General features: G+C 42.4%; 1 protein-coding gene across 1 annotated transcript in view; it reads right to left on the bottom strand.

The window, feature by feature from the left end:
- Nucleotides 1–11,158: 11,158 nt before the first annotated feature.
- The window catches only part of LOC111266487 (uncharacterized), a 73,667-nt gene continuing 58,815 nt past the window's right edge, over nt 11,159–26,010 (bottom strand). Inside the window, exon 3 of the mRNA XM_022844002.2 lies at nt 11,159–15,235. Coding sequence (XP_022699737.1) covers nt 14,860–15,235 — 376 coding nt within the window. The 3' untranslated portion in view covers nt 11,159–14,859. The remainder of the gene's footprint in view (nt 15,236–26,010) is intronic.

Raw genomic sequence — 26,010 nt, forward strand, 5'->3', positions numbered from 1 at the left:
TGTAGATGTTACTAATCGGAATGGCCTTTCCTAAACCTGGATTGTGCGTCTCAGCCCGTTCGCGGATGACAGCTTCGATATATCAGCATCCTACTGATTTCCTACAATTGCACTATCTGCAACCATATTAGTCGTGCATTACTCATTAATATTGCTCTATTGTGGTAATCATTCGCTATTTTCTCATTAGCCTTCTATGTATGTAGCGGTGCTTCGCTTCGTCCTTCTTGGTCGGGAAAGGATCTCAAGGTCTTCTTTCCTATCCGCAACAGTAAGGAAATTATCTGTTCATCGGATCTTTGCGCCCTGTTCGTCTTCCCATCCCATTCTCTGCTGCTGCGGTAGCCTGCTTACCCTGTTCCCGTCCGGGTTTTTGTCGTGGCTGGTATTGGTTCCACTCTATCTCCGCGTCACTTCAAATTAACACTGAATCATTCTCATCTAGAGGAAGCAGCAAGCCCCATCCGTTCCACTTCCGACAATCTCTTGATTCAGGAGAATATCGCGAAATCATCCCAGTCGTCCGAATTGGGAGAAGCGAATGGCCTATGTTCTCCGGGCCTGCTCCTCAAATGCTTCGGTCGCAAAACTGCTGTTTCCGCTTTGGAACAAAATCGAAATCGCAGAGAAAATTGGTGGCATCGAAAGCAAATTGTAAGTTAGGACAACACCGAGCGAAAAGGCGGCCTATGAAGAAAGAGCGAAGGGCGAGTTTTTTGTGATTCCTTTGGGGACAGCAAACCAAGCAGATCAGGGTGCGCGACAGTCGATTGTCGAACTCCGGTTAAGCTGAATGGCCGAACGGGCTGGCGGAACAGCATGCCTATGTTCCACTCGAGTGCAATTGCCTATACGAATTAGAGTGGCTCGTTAGGATAAAACGGTGACTTCGTTGAAGTTGTTAAGTTCCTTTCTGGAAAATGATTATTATTGGAGGAATTATATGTGAGCTCAGTTTGCGGCAATAACAAACTGATTCAAATCCGAAATTTTTCAACGCTGTCAGAGCCTTCCGCTTAAACCTAACCTGATCGGTTCAGTGAGAATGCATTGTATGCAGTCCAGAGCTTATGCTTGTCCTCGCTCGTACGCTGCCGAAGCGATTGAAGATAAGTATACAATAAAAGGGGATAAAGAAGCACAGAAGATTACTAAGCGAAGTTATCTCTTGGTGCAATCTAATGTTGAGCCTCGAAAGCTAATATCTTTTGTCGCGTGACACGCAATAACATAACGTGAGTTTTTTTTAGCTAATGATAGCTTCAACCCTCACAAACTCGAATTATAGATTCAACACGACGCTGGATCGTAGTGTCAACGCGAGACCACTTGCAACCTGGCATAATTTTTTCAGTCACTCAATATACCTACCATTACGATCTCCTCTGGAACACACGTCATTTATCATCTTTCTATAGATAATCCACTTCCGTTGTTATTATCTTATCGTTAAACAAAATAACATCGTAGTTAGACGCATGATCGCCGAAAACAACGATCATCAATCTAGCGTGATGCTGGTGATTATTAAAACGCTACGTGCTATTGGTTCTAAGACATTTTCCTTTCTTGTTTTGCCCAATGTGTCACCTAAACTGAACAATCGTAAATAATTGGTTAGATTCAGATAAGCACAGCCAGTAAGCATGTACAGGTTCGTATTCAAAGATGTAGAGGAGGAAAGTACAGGTACGTTCTAACTTTGTTACGTCGTTGGCTGACTTTTTTCGATTGTCGCAAATGTTCGGGTGATGCTGTTTCTGACGTTGGGGAAAGAAGAACCATAACGCGACAGCTGAGTGACAGGACATATAAATCGCCGGACGCAGCAGCTATCAGATGACCTCGTTTTGAAGAGGGCAAATCATGGATGGAACAAAAGCGATTCTTTTTGGCAAGTAAAGGAAATGAGAAAAATTGATAATTTGGCTAAAAGGTACGGTAGCACTCGAATACTACGGGTGTTCATTCACAGGCTGGATACGATAGAGGTACAGAGATGAACCCTATGTCAATTCGTACTTCCTGCCGAAGTATACACTGCACTTTAATATTTAGTTCAGATCTCGGATAGTTGGTTTTATGGAAATAACTATTGGGGTCGAGCTCGAATCCAGCTGCGTTAACAAAATCTTAGCAAGTGCATCAAGAGCTTGCATGATGGCTCTATAGGTAATCGTAAAGTTCCATTTCATAGAAATCATCAATTGTCAGCGTTCAGCAATACCGCACTGTATGAAGCAGCTAAACGTATCTAGGTAAAAGCGAACGTTAAAACCCGTGACAGAACTAAGTATGCGTAGACATTTTTTCCTCGTTCAAGCACAAATTTCCATCCGCCTGTTGGTCCAACAAACTATCATACGTTAGTTCTAAGCAAAGAAATTGATTTGCCCATCTTTTTTCCAGGTATAGATGCAACTCCAGAGGGATACCGCAATATTTGAAAGTTCACAAATAGCCAATACGACAGTTTTCCGGAATTACTATTTGCTGGAAACATTTATTGACAGCTTTAGAGCAGCTGCGGTCATGCGGTCAGGAGCGACAACTGTTAACACTTACGCTCCGGGTTTTTCTGTTTTCTTAAGTATTTTCACGGTCCCGAAGAGTTATTATAGCAAGGCGGGTATAGATTAGCCCAACCCGTAATGATGGTTTACCTGTAACAATACGCTGATTGAGTTCTGTCCATTTGTAAACACTGTCTTTGGTGAAATCCTGCATCTTAACTAAGACAGAGCTGGGTATCAGCGAGCAGGTGCCCTTAGGCCAAGACAGCCTGCTTATGAGGAGAAGGCATAGCCCGATGTTTTTTGTTGATGGTTTCATAACAAAGCGTCCGACAATAAGAAGATATACTGTCCTTGTGCTCTGTATAAATCCATTCTGGTATGTAGCCAAGAAATACACAATGGCGAATACGATGAATGTTAATTAACAAGTAAAATTAATTATAATTATTGCATACTTAAAGTCGAATCTTCTAAGAGACAAAGCCAATCGGCAATCTTCACAGATACTTTTTTTTATTCTTTATGGACTGCGTTAGAAAGCACTTGAGCTAGTTCACGAAATTATTAGGGTGCAGGCAATGTCTTCACTGCAGAGTTACTTTTAGCAAATGACGAATCTTAGCTACATCGTTGTGTCTGACATAGGTAGTTTTAAAAAAGTAGCAATGGCATCATGGAGTGCTACGGGAACGACCGGATAGCTACCATATCTTTAAAGAGGGACCATACTTCCTACGTTGTCATCCTGGTGGCCTGATGTGTGTGTTACCTCGTGTCTTCCACAAAAGGTGCGTAGTACGATGACACTTGTACTCTAAATCCAATTACCTCGTTATACATTATCTAACTGTTATGAAAGTAAACAGAGCGTACTACCGATGGGTCTTCACTACATATGGCTTTACGTGACCGCGGGCTGTCAGATTATTATTGTTGTCGTTGTTTTCGCTCCTGGTTGGTGCTGTCGAGACCGAGATTCCCAGAACACGTCGGACAGACCTGGATTATGGCCGAAATCATCGAAACTGCGAGATCATCTACTGGCTCGTTGGAAAACTTCTTGTGCCGCGATGAATAAACCTATTGTTTATCTAAACAATTGAGTAGCATTTCGTTCAAACGGCAAATGTGAGTTAACGTAAAATAACAAAGTATCAAACAATAGGCGAGGTGTAATTATTGCACTTTATTGTTGCCACTTATGCCTTTGCTTCGACACATATGAAGTAAACATCGACCATCTCCATAGGATTACATCATCAAACCTTTATCCTATTATCTCTAGACCCGAACGTGTATATAAGGCAGATTTTCAATAGCTGCTTCATCGTCGCATTTTACTACTATCAATTTTTTTTTTACAGTCTGACGTCGATATCTACGTTGATTCACGCTGATGGGCATTATATCATCCAATAAATGTGTTCCAAGGGTGTCTACTATATCTGGATCAAAAATACCGGTACCAATTAGACAATCAGATCATAAGGCACTGATTTTTTTCTGCTTTCAATCATTCTTCCGCTCTTTCGGTCTCAGTTGTTCAAAATAACCTGAGAACCAGCTGACTACGTTGGCCCCACATCATCTTAATAGCTACATTTTCTGGTACTAGCACTTGTCGCTTCAACTTTCCACTATTCGTCTCCTATATATATATATATATATATATATATATATATATTCGTCATGGATTGGTTAGAAAAATGTAGGTAAATAGGGTTTACAAAAACTGGTGACTCACGATGTTTCGGTATTTCTGTAATTACAAAGGGCCACTATCTACCTATTATAAAGCGTACTTCGTATGTCTAGGAATTTTTTTTTGTTTTACGACTGGCTATTTAGACTACTCCAGGTGAGCTTTTTAGATGCATTTAGGTTTTCGCTGTACTTAGTAGGGGTTAGTTTTCTGCTATGTTATCGTCAGAGGCAATTTTGCTTTGTTGTTTCGAGGAAAACTGCGATAAAGCAAGGTCTGAATTAGGAATGTGCCCGTCTGCGTCTTCCCATGGCTATGCACGATTTTCCTGAACTGGGCCGTCACTGTGTCAAACCCAGCTGTCAGTTACCTGCTGCATGCGGTTGGCGTTCGGCAACTGTACAACGGTATGGGCCAAACTTTCCGGCCTTTTTTTTACTTGACTAAATCGCAGATGTTTGAGTTGACATTGAGCAAAGTAAGATCACTTTGCCTGGCCCATGTTTACTCTTTGCAGCTTCAGATGTTTAAATTACACCTAGCATCGTTTTCCAGCTCGATTACCTCCTTGGCCCTCACTGAACTAACTTAATTCAGCAAGAATTATTTTTTTTGACCACCGGCATCCCTCTAATAACTTCTACCTGGGGACCTCTAGGTGGAAGCGCAATGATGGCACATCACCATCGCCGTTACGTCGGATGTACTGGCGGTTGCCTCTCGGTATACCAGCTGCATTAGACTTCATAGCAGCCCATTCGTTCGCCTGCAACGGTTTAAGTCTTTTGGTGCCTGTCCATCCCCGTCCATTGAAAATGAATTGCAATTGTTCTTATTCGATACAGGCACGTCACTCTGAAGCGTCCAACTTTTGCTTCCGTCTTATGCTCTTACAATCTTCTACTATTCACGGCCATCTCCTTTCGAAATGCAGCATTCTGCAGCACAGCAGTCTTTACCGTCGCACATACATCGCTCGATGTTTCACGCAGCCCTGCTGCAGCCGATAGTCTCAGTCTTGTTTCGCTATAGTCGACAACAATAGCGACAGGGTTGACACTACTGACTGTTACAGCACACGAGAGGAAGATCGTTTTTTAAGTGGTAAAACAAACAATACTTCGACAGGCTGGCGACAACGCTTCAAACGGCGCCGCCTGAGTACTTGAGTCAAACACCGTGTAGTGAACAGGATAAATACACACCGACAGATATATCAACACGTATATATACACTCAAAAGCACAGAAGAACGCACGGTCGCACACGCTAAACCTCGAATTCGTAGAGAAATAAAAGGAGAGGTCGTTGTTGTCGACGCTTCGGCCATATCGTGCCGGGTTCCACGTCGTTGCCGATGCATTTTGGTACACATTCATCGCCCGTTCCTGGCGCCTGTTACGTCGACGAGCGGCTGATGTTGGTGTAGTTGTCATTGTCTTTATCAAAATTGCCTTAGTGGCTCTAGCGATCGGCAGTTTTGCTGAAGTATAGCACATACGGCTTTGTACGCGCTGACAGTGACACGCAGTTGCTTGCAGCTCGCCATCGTCTGTGGCTAAGCTACCTCGATAAATCGTTCGGGCTGAGGTGCTTTCTCAAACGACCTAAACATGAGTGATTCGATAGGAGGAAAAGGGGGCGTTCTGGGATAAGCACTGGACATGGGCAGTGTTCACCGAAGTATGGTCCCGCAATAGCGTATTCCTACGAAATGACGCTCATGACTTTCGCCTAACGGAGTACTCAAAATGCCCACTGTCGTAATGCTTCTGCATGGATATGGTAATGAAAACGATTAGCTTTCGCTAACCAGTGCTATAAGTAAATTACTAATAACAAATTAGTTGACAGGACGAATGTCTTCCAATAAACAAGCGTTCTTAATTCTCCTAGCACACTTGGAATGAAAATTCTCAAACCAGATAATAAATGCCCACGTTATGCCGCATATCCGGCACTCTGGATATCCATAGAAAAAGGTTCTAATTTCCTATCGCATAAACCATCCTGACTTAACACAAGAGTACTACTATTGTCCTCATAGATCTAAAGAAGATAAACCTTTGAGCAGATAAACCGCCATTGTAGGATAACGATTGTACGACATGGAACTCTCTCTCTCACGTCTCTAAACGTTTCTTGACGTTGATCCAGTTAGCTTCTAAGCTTGTGCACCTTGCGTACGTCGAATCCTTCTGACAGAACGTGCCTGTAGTAACTCTTCAATCGATCGTGGTGTCTCAAAGTGTCCACGTTTCGATCCGAATCATCGGCCTGGACCAGGTCGAAGGTCAACAGACCTTTCATCGAAATCGTGTAGCGAAGTGTAATCCAGACAGACAGATAGTCGAAATAACCTATAATGACCGAAGTATAGCACCGAACGATTACCGAAGCTTGTCGAAGAATCACCAAAATACATTTGAGAAGAGAGCCGACGGGAAGAACGTAAAGTAAAATAAAAAATGCAACTTCACGGATAGATAGATGTAGATATGTGTTAATGCCCAAATGTGGGATGCATTGTTTTGTCGATGGATCTTCCTGTCCAACTTGTCGACGACCCCGGACATGTCGTTGTTTATCAAAATCGATTTCGTCCTCGCAGAAACCGTCAATGAGGGTAAACCCTTATGTCAATATATACAGTTCATTTACGTCGACGCAAATCAACAGAGTAATGCATACGTAAAGAATAGTCATGACACAGAAATACGCAGGTACGTATGTGTGTCGGTCGTGATATCGGAACATGAACGATAATGATATTAAGACTTTTTCGTCGTGTTCCTCTTTTTCGTATTTTAAATTTATTTTTCAAGTAACTGTGGCTTATGCATTCATTGTCATTCCAATATGCATAGCCACCCCAGAAGCAGTACACAAGGTCTTGCGAAGCTTTACTTGACATTTAGCGAAATCCGTATGCCCTTTGTGCTTTACGAAACTTGCGGGGACCAGATAACGATAATCGGAGTCTGAAGCATCGACGTTCGAATATTCGCGCGAATATTCAAATTCGATAAAGCTGTCTAGTCATTAGAACTAGACGCTGTTCATGATCATAAATTGACATAATATTTAGGTATATATGGCCGCATGCGGATGGGTGATGTTCAAGGTCTCAAATAGGGTCGTGTGATTCGATACTGAAATCATTATCCTGCACAAATGCCAATCGGTTACCTTCATCTAAAGTCAAGCCACGTGCTACAAGTCTAACAAATTGGGTTCAAAATAATCCTTTCTAGAAAGGAAAGCTTCTATATGTTTATTGTAGATTTCGCAAGCCGGGTGTAAACGCTTAGCGAACTATAGTCTTCGCACCATTTCTCTGGTGGGATCTTAGCAACTATATTGAAACTGAACTTATACCTATAAAATTAACGTCAACTTAGATAACATTCAGTATATGCGTACCTTCACGTGGTCATGTTTTATCGGATAAAAGTTCTGATTTTTTCGCCTGGTGTAGCTTTGCTTAGACGGGTTATTTGGCTATCAAGAACAACTAAAAATGTCAACTGCGCAATTTGTATTTAAAAAAATGTTCGGATGGTCACAATGGCTGAAGCGGACGATGACCTACCGGCAGAGCAATAGCGGAACCGTATTCCGAAGGGTGCTTTACGGAGCGTCACTTCGTTTCGGTCTAGACTGGCCGTAGCGAATTTAAACGCCATACAGTAACGTACTCAACATACAGTTTCTGGACGCCTATCAATCTACATTCACAAAGGAAGTAGTATAAGATAAGTAGCTAAATGTCTGTAATCATATTCATTATAAACAGACAAAAAAATAACGTGTTACTAGCTCCTGATTTCTGTCCTGTAGACACATACACAGTGGCTTGCCATTTCTGCCGCTGTTGTATGTCTACTAGGATTGCACTATTTTCTTTGATGATGTTCAGCGTGCTACGGACCAGTATGTAGTTGTTACCCTCACACTGATCTTATATATATATATAAATAGCATACAACTATGTAACGTCAAACTAGCCATCGGCAAGCTGCTGCTGCCGTCGCCGTTTGAACGTTTCCGCTGCTATTATAAATGCTGATGTTGTTGCTGATCCAGCTGTTTCTATTGAAATTAGTAGCAAGTGTCAGCAAACTTGTGCCTAACCACCCGACCGACCGACCGACCGACCGACCGACCGACAAATGCTGTTTTTCTTCTACGAATCAAGCAAGCGCCTCTTGTGTCCTGCCTTGATCTTTTGTACTATGGTGTGATTCCTTTTCTTTTTAGCAACGATCGTTACTACTGCGTGCCAGCACCGGCGACTAGGAAGGGATGTTACTAGGTAGACTTCTGCCCGCCGATAATCTTGGCCTGTCACGTTACCGAAACTGATGCGCTGCTCGTCGTAGCACAGAAATTGCTTGTTGTGGTACGATATAAGGACAGATGAAAGTACTGCTGCGGCTTCTATTAGCGCATGACAGTTTAAAACAATAGAGAAAAGAAGCTGTTGACTGAACGGGCGACCGATGACTTTTGGCGGTTGTCGACGAGCAGCATTTTGCATATGAACTTTCCCCCCTCTCGAGCTAAACGCATAGCCACCAGGATATGTCTACACCTAGACGTATAATTAGGAATGCGAGTGTCCTGGACGTTTTCTTCTGTTTTTTTTTCTACTGTTGGTAGGTTCTTGGGTAAGACCATATATGCTTATATTAGATTTGAAAAGCATTGGCATAGTTCATGCCTAATAAACTGCTGTTTCGTTCACTTTCATAGTGGCCAAGTGTTATGTATCGTGGATAAGCGTTCGTTTTTTCCTCTGTAACGATAAACAAATTCGGTCCTGATCAAAATAGATGAAAAAATAGCATTTTTGCAAAGGTTCGACTGTCGAGGCAACGCAGGACACGAGTGGCATGTACCATGAAAGTTTCGAAGGTAATTTGCCAAGTCCAAAACGACCTAAGGAACACCGAGTCGAGTCACTTTTTAAAAATCATAATTGTTTCATAAGCCCCTATACATGTATGATATATGGTATAGGAGTGTATGTATGCGACCGTACTCGAAAAACTTGCTGGTTCGCTTATTGATGTTGCCAAGAGGTGGGCGTTTCTCTTCCCCGATTAGATCGAGCCCCGCAAAATGCACATATCATGTTTGTTGATGGTACGTTTTCTATAACTCTTGTCAATGTGTGGACAGCGTATCAATATTATAGGTTAATAAGGAAATAGTTAACTACACTGATAGAGAGGATCGTAGATGTGGGCTTACTGCATGAATGATGCAGGGGATTACGATTGCAAAATGTCCGTTACCGATCCGTTACGATAAGGAAGTTACTATACTATCGAGTTTGAGCTATCACAGTATTATCGTGTTAAAATCACGAATCGATATAACGTTTGGACGTTTTCGTATGGTATGCGTATTTTTTTTGTATAAATGGCTCAATTTTGTGTACACTTGAATTTCCTCGAAGCTTCAGTGCTAAGAACTGCAAAAATGTAATTAAAAACCGGCAAAAGAAATTTATATGGCGCTATTTTTAGCCCCCTAAAATTTTAGGACTGTTTTTATTAGCTACAAATAACGAATATATATATATATATATATATATAGATTCATCTCAATTTCAAGACTTTCAAACTCGCTATTTTTTTTGTTTTGTTTTGTTTTGTTTTGTTTTGTTTTAGAACCCAACCTATTCTATTTTAGGGTACTCGAAAGATCTACAATCATTTATTCGGTTAGATAGGTCCGGAAAAGATCAGGGTGTATCCGTGCAGCTTCTAAGGTAGAGGCAAGACAAAAACAATTTGTATAGTCTTCCTGGAAAATATCGACAGGATGCAGTCTCGTTTATAATAAATGGTCTTTACGGTAGAAGTTTCGAGAATCTAAACCCTCTGCTGGTTACGTTACCTCTCAGCGTAGGCTTTTAATCAGCTTACCGAGTCGAGCGAGATGGGTCCCACAATGAATTCGAATGTAACGTATAATAACGTAATAAACAATTATCCTGCCTGTCCTTGTATCACTATAGCCGAACGTTTATTCGTTATCTTTATGATGGCGTCTCGACGTTGGCCTGATCCGGACACTCACCACCCACGCATTCTCTCGTATCGCTTCCTTAGGCGCAAGTGTGCTAGAACAGCACGTACAACAGACATCCGGAAAGCCCTCATGAACATCTTAGAAAGTTCAATTTGGAGCCGGCATCTTCTCCACCTTCTTTCCGCTTTCTATTTAGGATTACTTCTCGTTCTTCTGTTGGCCCCATCTTTAGCTTAATGGCTATGCAAAAATGGGACGATGTCAATGTCGTGGCAAACCATTAGATAAACACGTACCATTTCCAAATGCGCCTGGTGTATGTTCACGCTCACATATAGCGTCCGTGTCTGTAGATAGGTTCGATCTAGTCACTGCGTGCCGGAGCTCTGTTTACCTTGATGCTTGCCCACCTAAAGGCAAATGATGCCCGTTACATTTTTAATGTTTCACGTGGTTTCTTGTCGGGGACATCGCTTCAACTACGTTTGTTAAGACGTACAGCAATCTGATTCTCCACGACGAGTTCTAACAGAAAAGCTAAGACTTTGCGTTATGATAAACGTTCCCATTCGTTTACTGAGATACAGACGGCCATTTCACGACATCGTAATTACATTAAAATGTATAACTTTGTACATAGCCTATAGGCTAGTGTGTGCGCGTCTCAATGAATGTTAGGTATCGATTTTTTTCAATCTCCGATTCAATGGTTACCAATCATAAACTGTCTCAATTTAAGACCCCAATTCATGCATTACATTGCTCACGACGAGATATTACTAGTTGACTATACGAGTAGATCCACAATGACAGGCAACATCCAAACAAAAACGATACGCGCGATACTAACGTCATAACTATCTATAATAGAATAAAAAAAAAAAAAAAAAAACACTGCATTTTACTTATTTCTCTGCACGCTTGCATTTATTTATCCTCATCTCCTTTTATTTCTTATATCATTATGAATAATCTTTGCCACCGACTCAATTCGACTTCACGTGAAGTTTTAGTATTTTACTCGTGTGTATAGTCACCCTCCGCATTATGATATGTTACCTATTCTACACGCCATCGTCACCAGATGTCGCTTGCTCTCATCGCTGCGTTGCACGCTTATCGATAGGCCGCAATATCGGCTGCATCTTGGTGGCCTGCGAGCTACGTCGTCAGAGGGGCGTAGCTGTTTTTCCTTTCTGTTTTTCTTCTGGCTGCACACGTACGGGCCTACGCTCTTTCCAGTTTGGCCAGTATTGTGCCGTATGACTAAGCGACATTATACAGATGTTTCAGGGCGGCTTTAGATGTTCGTACACAGTCGATATCATTTGTATTTTTCTATATTGAACAGCAAATTCTAGCTGAATTTTTACATCGCGCTACTTACTTCAGCGGCCTCTAAATACGTAGGTAAAACGCAATCCGCAGATGCTCAGTGACATCAGTGTTGAAGGATATCTATCGGACATATTTTTGATTCATAATGTCGCCGCCGCCGCTCGGTAAAATACTTAGAATATGGGAACTTTGTAGCATAGTAGGCTCTAACGATCAACTGTATCTAATGCCCTGCTGGTTTCAGATACAGTTGATCGTATACCTCACTGCTGAGGTCAGAATACGTTTCAGATTTTGTTGTTCTATCCTTGTCGTAGTCGTTGTTGCTACTGTTGTTCTTACTATCATCAACGTTTGCATCATCAGCAGGAGAAGTCGCGTCAAGAGTCTCTCATCTTTGTAGCCACACACAAACACACACACACACACATACATACGAGCTATGTTAATAAGTACCGTTTTTATTATCATCATCATTGATATTTTCAGTTGATAAGGATTATTATCATCAGTGCGTTATCTTCACGTTCATTTGTTGCGAGTCGCTTTTTTAGTATCATCAATCAACATCGATAGTCAGAGCAAATCTACTTATTCAAGTATATAATAGTTGTATAATCACCCTAAAGTACTAGCCTATGGCGTTCGCTTCACACTTTTGCACCTACCGTATTTACATACAAACCGTACCTGTCTAGGCCGTTATGTCCCTTCGTAACTATTCTGTCATCGTCAGAGACAAGACCATTTTTGCTGAAGGAACCAAATGCAATGAAAACAAACAAGAAGTAAAAATAGCATATAGTTGTTTTTTATATGAGACATGTTGAAATTTGCCGGTTCTATCCGTCAGCTTTACCCGTATTCATTTGCCTTTCTAAATTTCTCATTGTAGTTTTTGATTTAATGCCATCTTTCGCTGTTAGAGATAGAGTGATAAATGAGACGATATATATTTATCGGATATCCTGATCTTGTGAAAATTCTAATTTATATCGGGAACACCTGAACACTCATATTGATCAATCACGATCCACCGACTCAGTTTGATTGCTGAAAATCAATGCTGGAAATTGTGTTTATATATACATATATATATAAACATATATATATATATGAATAATTGTCGGTGGTTTCTGTGGCGTTAAATAGCCTGCCAAGTGATGTAAACTAGATACTAAATAAATCTTCTATGGACACACAGCCAGGGATTTCGAGAAATAAATGGAGACCTTCATAATCTATTTTGGTGTCGGTATTCGTTTTTATTCTCAATAGATTTTCTATATAGCCCAGCTAGTTCAATTCTGATATCCGACTATTTACACATGAACTTCAAACGTTTACCTCTTAGCCTTCACATGATCTTGCCTATCAGTCTCTATATACATGGCGACAATATCGACTTCAGATTATATATGTCATACGATCATGTGTAAACGTTCATAAATCTACGATTTGCCAAAAACCTTCACATGCAATACTTATGAGAAAGCGTCTGGAGTGAGTTAACTGTATCAGTGAAAAAGACTTCACCCACATACATCGGCTTGTGAAGCCAGCACACATGCCCACGTCGTTCAGGGCACGTCCGATTGTTCATGTGCACGTTTGCCTGATTGGGCAAACATTGCATGTAAATTAAAATGCGACATAATTGCACTGATAGTTGCAGTTAATTACTGGTTCTGATTACCATACGTGCTTCATTGCTTTCTTTATTGATATTTATTTTCTTATTTGTGTTGCCGTTTGCCGCAGTACGTGCGGGGGGGGGGGGGGGCAAAGTCGCTCACCCTGAAAGAGCATCAACTCTTCTTTTCTACAGTCATTGATGTTGGCTTCTTCTCAAGCTTCTTACAAGCGCAATCAAACCGCAAACTACATTATACTATAGCTATTCATTACACGGATTATATTGATTATCGATAATCGTTGCCCTTGATACAAGCATGTGCTATACAAGCATGGTCCGCGTCTCTGTCACGGCAAAAATACCGATACACTGTTTTACGTGCAATGTATACAATATACCATGCTGCACGAAATCACTCTACTTTTTCTACAAGTAGACGAATATATGAATGTCAGCGTTACAGAACAGAGAAATATTCGATCCTATCTCTCCCCGATCTATACCGAATCAATATGGTATTAGTGATAAATGCAATCTAGTACAATGATCTTGCTATTTCCTACATCTATATACACATACCCCTTCCCCCCGCCCCCGCCAATAAAGCACCCTATGAATGACGCCCAGGGTTCCGCTAGATTTTACCAGGCTCTGGACATGCCTTCGATGAGGAGGTGCGTCCCTACTCAGTGTAATCACCCCCCCCTCCCCTCCCCTCCCACTTTGGGTTTCTATTCGCTGCACTGGATATTTTCATCGACATTAACAGGTCGATTATTTTTATACTACACATTGTTACATCTGCGTAAATACACAACTATATTCTGTAGATCACGGATAATCTCGGATTTGTTTGTGTTTACTCCTGTGTGTGTGTGTTTTGCTTTTTGCACAAAACAAACGACGACGACGACGACGCCGATAAGCCCACATGCCTGATTATATGTATGTCTATAATCTTTCTAATTGTGTTCCCAATGCAAAGTGAATGCGTGAATTGTTCCCTGCGTATTTTTCGTCACACGTTTTTTTCGAAGACGGACTAAGCAAGATTGTTTCTACCTAAGGACAACTAGGGCAGGTTAGATGTGTGACAGCACACATCGAATGGATTTATGCATCTATTTGAGCTGACAATGTTAGAACGCTTGCTTATTATGCATTGAAATAATGATTATCTTCGCCATATTTGCCCAGTAAAAATTGTTTGTCTCGTTTTTCAACAGATAGAATCGAAGACGTGTCGTCGTTCTACGCTAACTACGGCTTGCCCTCGAGACCTAGTACTCAGCCATTCTTCTTCAATTTCGACCCATCCAAGTAGTCTCGGAGGTATGCGTGCTTTTCTTCTTAGTACTTCATTTATCTTTTGTCATTCGCAACTTCGATCTCCGTTTTCTATATTGATTTCGTGTTTTTTTTTTTGCTAAATCCAATGACATGAATTATCTAAATCAATATACATATACTGATATGTGTCGGAGTTTCTAGCGAACACATCGTGTTCTTTTCTAGCCGCCGCTAATGTTCTCGTCAGAGTTTTTTTTTTAGGTTGTCGGAGCGACTTGAGAGTTGAAGAAGGGGAAGGAATTAACAGGGCTAAGATTCTGCAACTTTCTTCCTTTCTCAACAGAGAGGGGTTGTAAGAAAGTGAGGTGCCGTTGGAGGTGGTGCACTTGTCGACTGCGAGCCGACCTGTTGCGCTGCCGCAGCTGCTTGAAGGGCAGCGGCCTGTTGGGCGGCGCTTAACGCCGCAGCTTCCGCTGCCCATGGCTGGAGCGATTGAAGCGCGTGAAGACTGGCGCTGCTGAGACACTGCAGCGCTTCGCGGGGGTCCTGTGGTCCGGCATTGGCTGCAGCGACCGCCGCGAGCGCGGCTCCCTGATGACCGCTTGTTGCCTGTGCGAACTGCATCGACTTTTGCACAACTTCAGCCTGCAGCGACATCATTAGCCGGTTCGCTGCCTGGCGCTCAGCTTCACGTTCCTCCGCTGTCTGACGCCTGTAATGCGAAGAGAACAGAAACAATCGAAATGAGCGAACGGGGCCGGCAACGACGCACACGAATGAATGCTTAAAATGTTATTAGGCTTGCACGGTTGGCCGTAGATAGGCCGTTTACTCTAATTCGATGTCTGATGATTGATGGGTTTTTTATAGCTCTATTTTAGGGGATTTTATGATCGGACGATTATGATGAGGCGCGTTCAGTTGTCCTTGCAGTTTATTAGAGTATTATATTAAGAAATTGTCACAATATATGCACTATATCCTTCTTAAATGAAAAGAAATGAAATAAACAAAAAAAAACTACGATATGCGCAGGATGTTTTATCATACTCAGATCTACTATTGAGTGAACTTAGATGGTGAGCTCAATATAAAAATGTCGGCCAGTGAAAAAAAAAACATCAATAGACCAAGTTAGGATATATTTAATTTTTTTTCTATTGTATCCAAGTTGGTTTGTAATTGCGATCTTATATTTGATAGACGTTAAAAACAGTCCCTGCAGCTTAGCCATATCTGAAATCATCATCTTTTAATTCTACTGCATGAACACGCTGTGTGGAGTAATTAATTAGGAGATTACCGTCCAGAGACGTAGTTTCGTAGCATTCAAAGCTCCCAGCATGCCAAATTGTTTTACAAAGAGAAAACTAGGACCAAACAAAACTGGGTCTGTTGCTGTCATTTAGTTGGTTGATGCTGGTAGCGCTGCTCCCGAGCAATATCTTCACATCGACCCAATGCCGCTAAAAGGCAAGCCATAGAAAATTCGTCTACTCAACGTTTCTAGGAAGCTTGAAACAATACGAACTGCCAGTTGTTGTTGGTTTTAACCCCTGTCCTACGATACCACAGATTCATCAGACGATTCTCGTTACCAATATTCTGCTCTTCGTGCTATTTAGATTATGTAAACGTTCGTGCATTTCGATTGTGTATCGTTACACACCTTTCAGTCCGATGTATTGGCGGGAAACGAATAGAAAACGAACTTAAGAGGTACGTAAGCGATGTTTGCTGCATCATGGCCAGTGCTGCTAGCTACGAATACAAACCAGCTGTTACGGCATTCATGTCCGATTTTCCGTCTCCAAACGGCATTCACAATGGCCGCGAAGACGAGTCTATCTATCAGCTTACACCCTGAACTACTATCGAACCAATGGACTGGACTTATCGGCGTCAGGATGCTAGCAGGATCCAATCCCTAAACTTCGCAACGGCGACGATTGCTGTCGGTGCCATTGGTACTCACCAGAACGCATTTCATTGTCCTGTGTTTTACGCTACATGATCCACTTTATACGTTTGAATGATACGTCGTACATAAATAAATACGTTCACAAGGGCTGGCTGCGTATATGCTAATACGGCCTTTCTAATTATAGGCTTCGTGAAGCTTTCAGTTCGGTCGTTAGCTGATTTTCCAACGGCGGCGCAAGAGGTCGATCTTCATTTCCTTTGACCCACCATGGCTCTACTCAAGAGAATCATTCGGGTTCGGGTCGTTTCGTGATTTTTCCCAGCCCTGACCTCGATGTATATTTTGTTCCAACTGCGCCATAATGTGTAGATGAATAAAACGCGTAGCTACACTCTGGAGAGGGTATACGACACATGTAATGGTCGTGCTATCGCCATTGAGTCGACGATGCTAACCTCTCTGTATCCTTGTTACATCGTGCGCCATCTCCTCATTCGTTTATGGATGATGCTGATGGGTCGCTTAAGTTCATAAAAATGAATCGGAGGGGGCCACAAAGGTGGCTGTGGCGACAGCGTCAACAGGGAAAGCGCCTCATCGCATTTGCCTTAAGCGGGCCTCTGTGAGAGGTCGATCGCGCTCGCTTGCTCGTTCGTTCCTTCGTTCGTCCGGATGCCACGGAAAAACGCCAGCCACTCAGATCAACGGCGGAGGTTTTCCTCTGCTTATGGCCAGCATCGTGTTGAACAGAAAAGGTGAGAAAAGCGGAAAGAGAATAGAGGAGCTAGAGAAGGATAAACAGCCAGAGAAGCAAAGTGCCCGCCCCGAACGACGGTGCCTAAGCGATTTGACCGGAGTCCATATTTTAATTGTTGCGCAGAGCCACCGCCTCCTCTCACAGACCAGGCGGACAAAGACGTTAAGCGAGCGCCAACAGCATCGCCATTATGAGCCGCACACAGCCAACACCTTTTTGAGGCAGGCTCTATGTGGCTGGCAGCTTCAGCCACGGCCTTCGTCAATGCTATCGCATATCGCATAGCGCCGGAACGTAATAGTTTCTGGCTACCGGATAGATCCACGAATCGAATCAACCACTACTACAACATACCGAGAGTTAAAACGGTGGCGAAAATCAAGAAAAGGTTTTTTATTTGGATTTTTTTGTCTGGTCTTTCGTCGTATGCACCTACGACATATTGAGAACAGGCTAAAGTAGCTTGAACAGAAGCGTCCGCTATGCTGTTGAGGCTGTTGCATTAGGCCTAGTAGGTCGCATTCACTCAGCCGTTACAACTAGCTGGAGCATCACGGAGCTGGCGGCATCCCGTCGCCAACTAATTATGGGTTGTTAGCTCTTACATTGTTCGGTTTACGACACTAATCATTTGTGCGTGTCTTAATTGGTGTACAGAGCTAACCCGTAGCCTGTTTTCCTACCAACTTCAGGCAGATTTCTTGCAAATCGACATTGGTCTTTCTCCGGTGCTCCGCTCGCTCTTTGAGTCAGTTTCCTTACGGTCATACATACATGTAGGAGATAGAGAAATCCTTCTTAACGAGAAAGCCAGAACAGAAGCAACGCGGTACCATTATACGGTACGAGGTGAAGGGCGGATTTAAAACGATAGTTATTTGACGGATACGATTACATCTCGAGCGCAAGTAAGCGGTGAAAATGTAGATTATGTAAACCGGGGAAACTATTACTTCTGATTCGTGTCGTCAGATTCTGTTGACGCTCTGTCGAGACCGAAGTCTATCTGCCCTTTGTGTTCGTGTTGGGACATTTGTGTAGCGAAAAGAATCAAACTATTTTTCTGCTAACGTCGCCATTTGTTCGAAGCCTCCATGAATGTCCCTATGTCTACGACACTGTGCGTTCTAAAATAGTAGGTTGCCCGGTTTGTCTGAGCTGGCGCTGATGCCGTCATTCGAATGATGTTACAGTCTAGATGACGGCACAAGGCAAAAAAAAATGATGAAGCTAAAATGAATATGCCCCTAAATGTTCCCATGTTTTTGATGGATAGAAGGCTAGGCGAAGCGGGCTTGCCCAATGAGATAGATGGGTGTATACACTTATACACAAAAGCGGGTTGGGTTTATTCCCGCTCTAGGCGGATAAACGTTTTTGGTTCGATGGCGGATGAATGAAAAATATAACATCGATTTATGGTCGCACAAGTAATTAGATACAGATGTAAGCCGTAGCTGAATTCAATATTATTTTACAGATCGGAAACGGCCAGATGTGTCCTCCGTTTGTAGATGCTCACGCATCACCAGGCTACGCCAATAGCATACGTGTTCTCTTTCAATGAAATTTGCAACTAAATAAATACCTAATTGGAAGGCTTCGCGCTCTCATTTATCGAATTATCGTGGCCTTATCTATATCCATTCAGACTTTAGACCAGCTTTTTGTCCTTCTCACTCATTAAACTCATTTCGTCTATACAGTGTTTTTCGCAGCAGCGTCCTTTCGTTGTCCTGATCCACAAATTGGCTGAACGCTTCAAAGTCGACGCCATCCGTTGATTTGATCTTATCCTGCCGTTAGCATCGTTATCAGCACAATTACCGTAAGGGAATATTCGACACATAATAACCACACCCGTAGCCATTGGAATTACTTTCAAAGTAAATTAAAAAGCTGCAATCGTCTTTCGTTTTACGTCTGTTTCATTATGGTGTCTGTCTATAATTTCTTCGTGAACGAAACACCAACGATCATTGACTGCTACGCTTAAGCTGCGACCTACGAGTGCGGCCGCAGCGGGGTTACTGAAAAGAAAATTAGCAGCCTAAGGAAAAGTTTGAAACTAGTAGAAAAATACTAAATAGGACACACCGTTTTAGCATATTTAGCACACGCTGGGGTCACTCTTTGTGCTATTGACGCCGCTGCGGGTGGATGCGCGCCAAAGATCAAACTAAACAGAATTGTACTAACAAGTAGACGTTCAATGCGTGAACGCCTCCAGATAGTAATGTTAGCATAGGGCATCGCGCATCGATCAACGTAAACGATTTCTAATCACCTCAAATCGCCTAGGACAAACCCAGCCGATCCAGGACCGCAACGCTATAACGTCATGGCTATGTAGTATTCTTCTTATAGTATTATAAAAACACATGGTAAATATGTTTTTGTTATGACCATGATTATCATACATACACGTTCATTATCACGACGGCAATGACGATAAGGGAGAAAATGATGGTCTCCACACATTTATATGATATTGCTATTGTGACGCGCTTCTCTTACCGTTTACTGTTTTCCGTATAAGCAAAAAAGAACCGATATATGAATAGATTATTAGCGTCTATGGGCATCTGTTATTAGTTGTACGCCCGAAAGAGCAGTTCGTGTTGTTATTCCGTAGAAAGACACTATATGTGTTTCTGTTTGTACATACGTTAACGCGAAGGGGATGGTTACGAAACCATCTGGTCACCTTCAGTGACTTAGCATCAGTTGGTGCTACTATTATATGTTATACATATCAGCAACCCTCTGAAACGATGATCTCTGTTTGTCTGCGAGTGTACATGTTTTATAGGCAATCTTATTGCTAATGATAATCAGAGTAATGATATGATCAATATCTAAGTGGGTATCATTATGCTGTTATATCCGTATTTTCTATTGCTCCGCCTTTTTCTGGGCCTGTTTCCTGTCAATCCATTCATTTCCCTATCGTCGGCGTCGTTTAGTCCACACGATCAAGTAGAATCAAGTCGGTTACAGGACACAATGCTGTATTTGCCAAAGGACCAAAGTGAAGGCCAGCTGCTGTTGTCTAAAGGGACCTGCTATACAGAGGCGCGATCGCTGTAGATGGGCAGTTTCGCCCCCCATAGAATTACTACTCAACAGTATGTCAAGTAGGCTTTGATATTTAGGCTGTTGCGGCAGCCAAACATAGATAACTAGATAAAATCTATAGAACGAACACATGACTGAAATCTAGTTATTTACCAATGTTTATCGGTATGTTCGTATGTAGATACACTGTATGTACGTGAACAGAGTTTGCTGGCGGTAGATTTATACTGATGAGTGATCATGTTCGATCTTCACTTCACTTGATAATCAATTAGAGGCCGAACACCTCTGCGTAGGTTGCCTTTGACGAGCTTGCTGCAACATCTTATTTTGAATTTGTTGCCAAAAGCCAAACAAATGTATATACGATCGTCATGATTTTGTTTCTAGCAGATTATTAATGATTACCATTATTATTATGACTGAATTATAACGAACTTCACAATTAGCCATTACGAACGCTGTCAACAAACATGCGTGTATCATATCCTCAGACTGATTGTAATTGTAGTGTCATAGATCTTCACATACAGAAAAAGCAAAATATCTGCGGCGGCGATGGGGTGGGACGTTGTCCCCATCGCGAGCCATATCGTTCTTGTAATTTTTCCTATTCATACAATATGCACACGTACAGCTGCATATTATTATCATTCACTGGCATACAACGTGATTGACAATAGGACCCGAAAAGGATACAGGTGTTCTTCTTTCGATCTTCCCACCCATGCAGCCCTCTCCCTCCTGTACAGCCAGCAGGAACGGGCCTGTGTGGTCGATTACGATAGGGTTAGCCATAAAGCACAATAACAGTACCATCATACCTTTTAGGTCTACGATCTGGCAGTCGGGTGGGATATGCGCACGCGAAAAGGACGGATTTGTTTTGCCGTTCCGTCTGCTGTATCATCGCCTTGTTTGTTGTTGTGTCCACATTGTGCTTGTGTACCAGCGTGCGTATATATGACATTTATAGTGGCTTGCATATTCTCTGCTTCGTGATCCTTCGCCGGACCACCCGATTGACAAACGCGCAAAGAACAAACGACTCGAACGGCAACGAAAAGCTGCCAATATCGATGATTTCTAGCCGATGCCCGTTTTTTCTGTTCTGATGCTGTTCGTAGCTCGGCGATTTATCGATAATCAGTATTTGCTTCAGAACCACGATCCATTGACAGTCATAGAATGATGACGCTGGCCAGACTGGCCGTCGTTCGCTCTCAGGATGAGTGGAATAGACCTCTTTTTCGTCACTGTTGCTGTTCTTCAAATGATCTCCGTTGCCATATTTGTCACTGGGGCTGGGATCGAAGTTTATGTCGCATAGTATCTTGTTGTTGCCCGCTATTTAGTACGTTTTCTACGACTATCACTCTTTAATACGGTATCGTACGTGAATAGCCACAACTCATTGGACCTTTTGGTGCAATCCTACGAAATGACATATGATGGTTTGACGGCGCATACTACGCAAGCTTATGCTCTAACTATTTTTATAATATACATATTGCCAATAAGTCTTCACTATTATATCTATCAAACATAGAGCGAGTTATCATTGATTACAGAGGTCAGGATAGGAACACCAGTAATGATATTAGCGTTACTCATATGTTTGCTATATATGTATATATTTATTAATTTGTACTTTCTAGGCAAAACCACTAGCCGAACAAGGAGCCATTTTGTACAGTGGATTAAACGTTTGGTGACCGGCTCGTCGTTTTTATCGCTTTGTGCTCTTCAGCTAACAGTTATATTGTTGCAGGCTTATCCGGCCTTCGTATTTGCCACAACAGAATTAATCACAGACTTTGCCATTAAGGCCACACCGAAATGGAACTCGTCACACAGCCGCCCCATACACATATCGCTGTGCAGATCACAGTGATCTTTCTTAGGGAAACGCCGTATCATATGCTGTTCCCAAGTCGTATATATATGCAAGAGCACAAAGCGAATGACTCTCGAGTGCTTGTTCCTATAAGCGAACAACAAAGCTAAGTTAAGTCGTTTCACTGGAGGGCAACGGTGGGCTAACTGATGAAGTAAGCGAAGTCGTTGATAGACCAATTAGCTAGTTCAGAATCGCCGAGAAGCCTGAGCGATGGGCTGAGGAATACGAGCGGTTCACCAAGAATGGTCACATTACAGATTGTGGGGCAAGCGCGCGGACAAAATGGCAATGCGAATCTGATTTGATTCCAAAATCGGAGCAGAGGAGATTTGTGAAAGGCTTAAGGCGAAGCAGTACCAGTCCTTTTTTCTAGTAATTATGCATTTTTTTGTGGCTACAGAGAGGCCGCCAGGACGTTCAGGGAGTTCGTATGTATTAAACGGCCTTTCTAGAGAATCTTAGCATGAAACTAGAGCTTAGTTGAACGACATTCGAAGGACGGCGCAGTCAGTTTATTGAACTAATACCCTCACCGCGAAGAGTAGACTTCGTGTGCCCAGTTCGTCCGGGTGATTCATGGTCATGTGCAGGAGGAGCTTGACACCTACTAGTGGGCGCGATCTCAGAGTGGTATGCAAGTTACACAATCGGATAAAGAGAATAGCCGAGACTACTACCGAGCAACCAGCTCCGGTAGGTCCACGAAAGGCCTCATTATGTATGTCTGTTGCCACGGGCTTGTGCAAGGCATCCACAATTGCGTCGAAAGCTAAAAGTTATGCGGTCCGGTACTCAGCTTTGGGAAGAGTGGCACTTTGAGAGCTTTGGAAAGAGCCGACACGCACACGAGAATATCTACTCGGGCTTTAGACAGCGGAGTGAGAATTTAGATCTGCTGAGCATCAGAGAACACCAGCTGCGAGACAAGGCATGGTCGAGTTATAATAGTGTTGATAGAATAAAATATATGGATACATATGTTTATGGTTTTTGTGAATACTAAATGAAAGTGGCTGTGAAGTGCTCGTTCGTGTACGTCAACAACGGGGCTAAGTCAGCGGGCTATCTGTTTTGCTGTTGTTCTCGTTCTTATTTATGACAACTTCATTATTATTCATGACACTCAGCGATAAGCGTGATCATCTAGCATAATTATAAGGACAAAACAGGTCGATTGTGTCCGTCGCCGCTTGCGCCCCCTTGTGCCGCTGATACTGTTCTATCCGGCTTCGTCACTACCGTAAAATCGCCAACGTCACTCGATTAGGACTGACAACGATCGTTGTCGCGTGTGTATGTAGGTAATAGTCGTTAAAGCGAAGGCGGCATCGTTGTATCCTCACGAATACAGTAACACCAAACAATAGGAGCGCTACGTCGACACACGACGGTCGGCGGACATGGAGGCCTAACGCTTTCGGCGTTCACATACATCATTCTCATTAAATGCTACAAACTTGCAGAAGACAGGTCTTTCGGAATCAACCCTCTCAGGTCCTAACGACGGCCAGATACACAAAGCGGAAGCCGGATAGTCGCAGTTGTATTATTATTGTACTGTAGTAACGAAAAAAAAACAAAAAAAGTAGAAAATCAACCTAACATTACCGCGAACGACGTCTGAACGAAATTGACCGCGAGCGCGGGCAATTTTGTTCAGACGTCGTTGGCCGCTCTGTCTGTCTGTCTGTCTGCCTTACTGTGCGTAAACGGCAACAGATAAATATTATTTATAACATTTATCTGTTTATAAAATTAGTTTCAAAACGATAATACACGAGAGGGCAAAAGTAAGGGTAAACTGCTTCTGAAAAGGATCGTTGCCGTTCGTTGTTCTGCTTTCACGCACGCTTAATCCTTCTATAATGGCTGTACGTTATTAAGTTTTTTTTTATGATCGGTGTTTTGCGTGCTGTGGCAACAGCCGGTATTAACGTAGCAATAGCTACTCTGCAAGAATGGTCGAGAGCCACTGTGTACTAGGAATTACGAATGTTTGGCCGGTAAGTCATTGGATCGGGTCACATTAGCATCCTGATGTGACTCCAATAATACGGTACTGTTGTCTATTGTTTGAAATTCATCACTGTTGTCCCTGATGTGATGACTGGCGCCTTTCACCTTGATGCTCTACAGGATCAAGAGATGTATTCGTTATAAGACCTATGATTATTGTGTTTTGTGACGAACGGCCTACAGCAGAACCGTGATGAGCGTTGTGCTGAACTGTTCCGTCAGCTCGACTGCTAAATATATATTTGCAATCGAAACGGTCCAAAACAGATCTCAATGCAGTTGGCCTAGCACCTACATCCGGCCAACGGACAACATTGGTCAATTTTCCACTTCGAACTCAATGAGTAACGACAGATCAAAGGAAAACAGTAGAGCCACTTGATCCAGCCACAAATATTTGGCTATTTAACATCGAATTGAGCTTGAGCTCAATTTGATGTTAAGTTCAAACCATCAAGTTGTCTGAATGTATTTCTCGGCAGAAGGTTGATTAGGGACGGAGAAAGCAGTGTCTTTCTCGTCTGCGCATGTGGTTAGCAAGCTGTGTTCCGTATTCACACACGTCACGTAACTTGAAAGTTAGTATTTTTTTCGTGCATATTATTTGCCGGCACCCACTGCTCCAGCGTCCGGCGCCACCACGAGACCGGTGGTTGTGGCAGGCGAGTTAGTATGCAATTTTTTCAGGTTCATCATTTTGACGGAATGAATAACGGAGTAATTAATTTGTCGAGACAAAGACACGGAAGGCAAAGCCAAAAATGGCCAACAGCAGCAGAAGCAGCAGCCGTATATTCCACGTGACGGGTTGAAATGGTCATCAACAAAAACACGATTTAAAATGGCCAATTATCGTATGGAAGCACGTTTAGGTAAAGTTGTAGAGCTTGAAAATGTGTAAAGAGTGACCTCAGAGTTGAGTCCTCCGAGGTTGAGGAGCGATTAAGTTACTATTCAGATCGACGACTGTGATGATGGCGGCCGCGCCGACGATGACGACAACCATCATAAATTATAGAAACTGATGGAGACGTTGTTTGCCCTTCTTATTCCAAAACGCAGTATCGCGAAGAGGCAAAAGTTCGTCTTCGGTAATGTGCTGGCCCTCAAAAACCTTTATTTTACTCTAGGCTGCCCTAGGCAAACGGTTTAGCTGCATCAATCTGCTATAACTTCATTTTTTATTATAAAGGTATAAAATTGTGAAGCTTTGTTTGTAGAGCTACTTGAAAACTTAAGCTAAACAAACACAAGCTGTGTTTGTTCATTCTCCTGTTATTTTTTTTGAAAGGGTTACGGCCAGTGCAGAAAAAGTATTATAATTTATATTAGATGTCATTATAAAGATAGCATCTATAGTAATTTGTTACTCGTTAGCGAATCTATAGTGATACTATAGAAATAGAGTAAAAAGAAAATGTCTCACTTGCTATATATAGTCATTGTTTAGTACCTATGTGAACCGTATCTCTTTATTCAAGCTAACACGAATTTTGTTTTTTAGTTAATGAATTAACAGCCATTACAGATGACGTTTCATATATATATATATATATATATATATATATACGGTGGCACCTAGAAACGATTCGTTTTATGAAAAACCTCGGCGGAAACAGTTTAATAATAAAGTGACGACCTCTTTCTTTGTGACGCATCAACTTCCGCTTCAGCCCCCTCTACTGTTAGGTTTGTGGCATCTGACGCCCAGCGTGTATCGGCTTGTGCAGAGCCAGCTATCTATTTGGATATATTGTACCCGTAGATTGTATCACAGTTTCAGTCTTAGCTTAGAATACGCACGCACAATAC

This window comes from Varroa jacobsoni, unplaced genomic scaffold (genome assembly GCF_002532875.2).
Source record: "Varroa jacobsoni isolate VJ856 unplaced genomic scaffold, vjacob_1.0 scaffold_1088, whole genome shotgun sequence".
Lineage (NCBI taxonomy): Eukaryota > Metazoa > Arthropoda > Arachnida > Mesostigmata > Varroidae > Varroa > Varroa jacobsoni.